The sequence below is a fragment of the Gadus chalcogrammus genome, chromosome 7 (genome assembly GCF_026213295.1).
Source record: "Gadus chalcogrammus isolate NIFS_2021 chromosome 7, NIFS_Gcha_1.0, whole genome shotgun sequence".
Taxonomy (NCBI): Eukaryota; Metazoa; Chordata; class Actinopteri; order Gadiformes; family Gadidae; genus Gadus; species Gadus chalcogrammus.
In genome coordinates this window covers 24,021,804-24,027,884 of record NC_079418.1, presented here as the reverse complement: position 1 = coordinate 24,027,884, position 6,081 = coordinate 24,021,804, and the positions used below count along the sequence as shown (strand labels likewise).

General features: G+C 51.1%; 1 protein-coding gene across 1 annotated transcript in view; it reads right to left on the bottom strand.

The window, feature by feature from the left end:
* Positions 1-457: 457 nt before the first annotated feature.
* Positions 458-6,081, bottom strand: part of LOC130386244 (CXADR-like membrane protein) — a 48,718-nt gene continuing 43,094 nt past the window's right edge. The window contains exons 4-7 of the mRNA XM_056595038.1: positions 4,407-4,574; positions 3,885-4,007; positions 1,846-1,987; positions 458-935 (exon numbers count right to left, since the gene is read on the bottom strand). Of these exons, the coding sequence (XP_056451013.1) occupies positions 458-935; positions 1,846-1,987; positions 3,885-4,007; positions 4,407-4,574 (911 nt within the window). The remainder of the gene's footprint in view (positions 936-1,845; positions 1,988-3,884; positions 4,008-4,406; positions 4,575-6,081) is intronic.

Genomic DNA, 6,081 nt, shown 5'->3' with positions numbered 1-6,081 from the left:
GAGGGGGGGGGGGGTGTGGGGGGCCGGGGGTTGGGGGCGAGTTTTGAAATGGTGGCAAGGCGTGATTGTAGATAATAGAAGCAGATTGTTATCGGCGTCTCCCTCTCAAAGTAAATTGGGGTTGATCTCAGCCCTGACCTTCTGAATTCTTCCTCTCTTCTTATGTTGCCTCGCTCTCTCTCACTATCTCTCTCGCTCTCTCTCACTCTCTCTATCTCTCTTACTCGCTCTCTCTCCCGCTCTCTCTCTCTGTCTCTCCTACTCTCTCTCTCTCTCCCTCTGAGACTCTTCTACTCTCTCTTGCTCTCTTTGACACTATATCCCACCCTCTCTGACTCTCTCTCTCTCTCTCTCTCTCTCTCTCTCTCTCTCTCTCTCTCTCTCCTCTCTGACTCTCTCTCTCTCTCTCTCTCTCTCCCCCTCTCTCTCTCCCTCCCCTGGTCGGGTCTTCCAGGTCCTACACAGTCTGGAAAGCCTTGGACTGGGCGGGGATCATGACGGGCATGGCCCCCATGCGGGCCAGGTTGGCGGGGCTGAGCTTGGGGTTGGGCCCGGCCTTGGGCCGGGGGTGGAGGTGGGAGCCGGCCGTGTTGTTGGAGGAGGAGGAGGGGGGCGGGGTCAGCGCCGGCACGGCCGCCCGGGGCTCGGGTGTCCTGGCGGGGCCCGGGGCGTGGGCATGGCCGTGGGGGGGCAGGGTGTGGCCGGGGTGCTGGAGGTAGGCCGGGGGCTGGGGCTGGCTGGCTTTCCCCTCCCGGAGGGCGGCCACGGCGGGCACGCAGGGCCGCTGGGCGCGGGGCTGCTGGGACGGCGGCGGAGGCGGGGCCCCGTGCACCATGGACTGGGTGGAGGAGGTGCCGGAGCGGGAGCTGCCGGAGCGGGAGGAGGAGAGGGAGTTGGGGTTCACCAGCTTGGCCTTGGGGGCCTCTGCGTCCTCCCTGGAAAAACAAAACAAAACAAGGAGGAGAGCCCGGGGGGTTTAAAAGGTGAAGGGTACACACACACACACACACACACAGACACACTTCCCTCACTTTTTGATCTAACAATAACTGACGCAACAATCAAACACTCTCCACCTCCTACAAAGTTATCGTGTGTGCGCGCGCGCGCGTGTGTGTGTATGTGTGTGTGCATGTGTGTGAATGCATGTGGGTGTGGGTGTGCATGTGAGAGTGAGTGAGTGTTTACATCTCCGTTAATCCCCCCATGTATGAGGCGGACAGATGTGCACCTTGTGTTTCCCTGCCCTATTCCTCCCACCATCACCACCGCTGCTGCTGCTGCTGCCTACATTATTGATAGCCAAGTCATCCCGGGAAGCCTGCATAATTCATCCTGACTCCAGCAAAACGGCCACCGTGTGAATGCCGGAGCATCATGAATGAAAAAAAGAAGCAGAAGTAACATCTGCAATTGTGCCGGCATTCACAGTTGTACGGAGGCAGAGTATACGGTCGTGTGAATCCTCCAGGGTTTACCCTTTTTTATTTTTTCTCGCTCACACTTTCTCTTTTTTTCTACAGCAGAGTTTCCAAACAGGTTGCAGATGCATGTGTATGGTAGGTTCATTCAGGTTCACCCTCAGCACTCTCGTTCTAATTTTTATCACTTTTCTCGGGTGTCTGTGCGTGTCTGCGTGCGTGACGTCTGTCAGACAGTTGAATCTGGTCTATGGTTTTTGAGGCATACAGCATTCCGATGAATTGTGTCCATAACATTGACGCACATGCTCCCAAAATGAACACCCATTCCACCAGACAATGGTGAAAGAGAATCAACCCTTCGGCAGCCATAACCTCAAGGTGACATATTCCTAGGAACACATGATGCACTGTGCGGACGCACCTGATCTCGTTGGGCGTCTCCTCCTCCTCGTACTTCTTCATCTCCTTCTTGCGGAACACCAGCCACACGGTGAGGATGATGAGGAGCACGCCAAAGGACACGCACACCACGGCCCCGGCGACCACGCCCATCCCGCGCACGTCTGAAGACGAGCGCAAAATCATGCACACACACACACACACACACACACACACACACGCACACAAACACAGAAGCGCCGAAACCCACGTAAACACACACAGACATGCACACACATGGACAAACACAGACATACATACACACACACACCCACACACACACACACACACACACACACACACACACACACACACACACACATAGACACAAACACAATCAATTAGTTTGGTGAGTAAGCAGATCCTATCTATTCACGCTACCTTTGGGTCACACTAAGTTCTCTGCTGTCGTTGTGATTCTACTCACAGAGGAGGGTGGATAGGGGGAGAGCTGGGTGTGGGGGGGGGGGGGGGGGGGGGCATTTTAAAGGCTACATCTTAATCCGAGTAATGTCTGATTTATGCCATTTGCACGTCAAGCTGGAATGCAAGGGGGAAGGAGGGGTGGAGGAGGGGTGGGCGTGGGGGGTAGGGTGAGGTAGGGGGTGAGCGGGTGCTGGGTGAAGGGAGAGGGAGGCACGGCGTCAGTCAGAGCTCCTACTTGAAGGTTATATCTGTCGTTAATGCGGCGGCGGGGTATAAAATAAAACATTATTTGTAGCCTTCGCTGCCCTGGGCTTTTTATCGATTTTTTTTTGGTGGGGTTTTTATCGTGTTTTATGTGTTTCTTGGTGTCCAACATGTGACTGTATGTGAAGTGCATGCAGAAACTGTGCAGCCTCTGACAGGAGAGGGTTATAAAGATAGAGAGACGTTTACGCTGTGTTTTTTATGACCCCTGAGGTCAGCGCTAGGCTTTCCTGACTCTGGCAGTCTGCGTCTGACCTATCCCATCCCATAATAACAGCTTGTAACATCCAGGAAGTTCTCAGAGGCCAGCAAACCATATAGTGGGAATGTGTGGTTTCAAGTGTAGCGAGCCGGACAATAGCTGATCACACACTTTATATCAACTCTGATGAGCCACGTGAACCATGGAGTCGCATTGGTGTTACCGCTCCTGAAACACAACTGTACATACAACAGCAAAACCATTGTTTCTCTCTTCCTCTGATTTCTCCTTTTCACAGTGTAAGGGGAAGACAGCGGTGTGCATTGTGCGATCCCATGTGAATTTAGCGTACGAGAGACCCAGCATCTTTTTCTTTTTAAATGAACCAACCCCACTGTTTAAGTTTACTATTTGGTGAGCGTACGAGAGACACAGCATCTTTCGCTTTTTCTTTTAAATGAACCCACCCCACTGTTTAAGTGTATTATTTGGTGATTCATTTGAGCTCTGTTTAGATTATGTAGCTGAAACCTCAGCAAAATCTGTGAAATATTGGATAATCGTGTATCCCGGTTAATCATGGGTAATCATTTTACGCTGGAGTAATCTTTAGGAGGCCCACTGAGCATTCATTATTGACGGCACAGGAGGTCTGACGCATTGATGTACTGTTTATATTATTGTAATCGTCAACATAAATATTAAAACGGCACTATACTGTTTTTCTGGAAATGGACATTTCTCATCCATGAGTCAATCCACCAAGGGATTGTTTCTCTACAAATCCCCCTGCCCCACCCATTCTGAGATGATAGAAAAATATATTTAGATATTATATATAACATTTACAATATATTATGATACAGCTATAACAGTATAACTCAAGCAACTAGATGTTGCTAACAGGAAAACTTACATAGCTGAGGATTGGGCTTTCTCTTTTGACAGCTTTGAAGGCTTGGGATGCAATGAGAAAAGCAGCTTGAGGCCTGTATAAAAATGACCGAGATATGTACATATAACATAGTCCTACCTAATCGTAACCCTAATTGAGCTTCTATACGGGCCTCTAGCTGCCAGTAGAGGTAGCTCCCACCAGAGGCTGAGGTGATGGAGAGTGATGGACTCACAGTGCATCTTGACCTCCACGATGCAGCTCTCCTCTCCCACGTCGTTGCTCGCTGTGCATTTGTACACGCCAGCGCTCTCCTTGGTCAGGTTCTTCAGAGTCACGATCTCAGGATTTTTCAAGTCTGGTGGTTTTTTCCACACACATACATGAGCAAAGAGAGAGGTGGCGTGAGAGATGATGATGACAAAGCTATCCATGGCTATATGTGCAACGAATACAGATTATGTGAAGGCGTTATGTCGACACATGCTTATTCCACATCTGTTTATGTGTGTGCACAAACACAGACACACACAGACACACACACACACAAACACGTGTGCGTGTGCGTGTGTGTGTGTGTGCGTGCGTGTGTGTGAGTGTGTGTGTGTGCATACATGTTTAATTCCCATGCACAATTTAATTGGGCATTTACGACCACACATGGAAGCCCCCGTCATTGGTTTGTCTGACCTACACAACGTGCAGAATGTAGATTTGCTTGTGTTCATACATATGAGCACCCCTGTGCTGCACTTACCTAGAAGGGCCATCGGGGGCAGCTTGCCAGCGTACTTGCCCTTGTCCATCAGACGCTCCCACTTGTAGAGGACGGGGTCCGAGCCGTCGCTCGACTTGCAGCTCATCTTCACATCGGCCCCCTCCAGCAGCTTCCCCTCCATCCAGCACCGCGGCTTGGAGGGCTTCACTGCACGGGAGACACACAAACACACATATATATACATATATACAAACATACACACGCATACCCATACACACAGCCACAACCACAAAATCACTCACATACACATACACATACATACATACGCACGCACGCACGCACGCACGCACGCACGCACGCACGCACGCACGCACGCACGCACGCACGCACGCACGCACGCACGCACGCACGCACGCACGCACGCACGCACGCACGCACGCACGCACGCACGCACGCACGCACGCACGCACGCACGCACGCACGCACGCACGCACGCACGCACGCACGCACGCACGCACGCACGCACGCACGCACGCACGCACGCACACACACACACACAAACACCCACAGTTCAAGCTCAGTTTACCCCATGTTGTTCCTCTGCCAGATTATGAGTGTGATATCCTTATTTATTCTAGGAGAGCCAGTACAAGGGTGGGTGTTGTTGCATTTCATTACTTTTAATTACTTCCTTCATTACGCAAAAGGGAAAACTCTTCTGTTTATACTTATAATTAATTTGTTTCTATGCATTTCTTTGTGTTCTAAAAGTTTTCGCGAGTTAACCGGAGACACGATGAAATCACAAAGGCTCCTTAACACACAAGAACAACACTAGCTGCACAATGAAGCGCAGACTGGGAGATCACTATTAATGCTGTTTGAGCTGCGCTCAGCCCCGCAGACAGGGATGGCATGTGCTGTTCATTAATAATAAAGCCATTTGTTTTGCAGGAACCGGCTGCGCTTCAAAAGTCTTGCCGAGAGGACGATAGATGCTAGGTGCTGAGTGGGTGACACCGCGCCGCAGAGAACGCTGAGCCCAACGTTTGAAATGTGAACCGCAGGTAGACTCCCGGGTGACGTCCAACAGGGATGACAGTCACACTCGCTGGTATCTCAGATTCCCTGATCTGAAGTGATCTGATCAAAGGGGTGGGAGGAATGGGAGATTATGAGAGATTGCGACGCAGCCCCCCACAGATGGCTGACTGAAATGCAATCAAAGTGATGTCACTGAGGGTACAAAACATGGCATGTGACATCAGGAGCGCGATCGCCCGTAACCCCGGTTTTACCGCAGACGGGCGGCGCACCTTGGTTTGAGTCTCATTGTGTTGGCGCGCCCTCATTAAAGTTGTGATAAAAGTCCTGAAGGATACTTTTTTCTTCTCTCCAGCACTCCATTAATCTTCCCGGCAATCTAATTGAAACACGTCCATCCATCGCATAATGTGGTTCCCATGGATTTTTCTGTCTCACCGTTTCCAAATGGCGTTGGGCACGTCTGTGAATCCTTTTGTTGACCAGAAAATTGCCTTTGTCATTTCAGCGCCACTTACAAACTCCCCCCCCCCCCCACCCCGCCCCCCCCACACCTGCTTCGACCCCTCCACTGCACTGACACTGCCAAGTGCAGGTCTGCACTTTTACAAAACATTGGAGGGTCAGAGATGGGTTACTGTGTTTAGGCTGATGCAGGCGATTTCGTCCT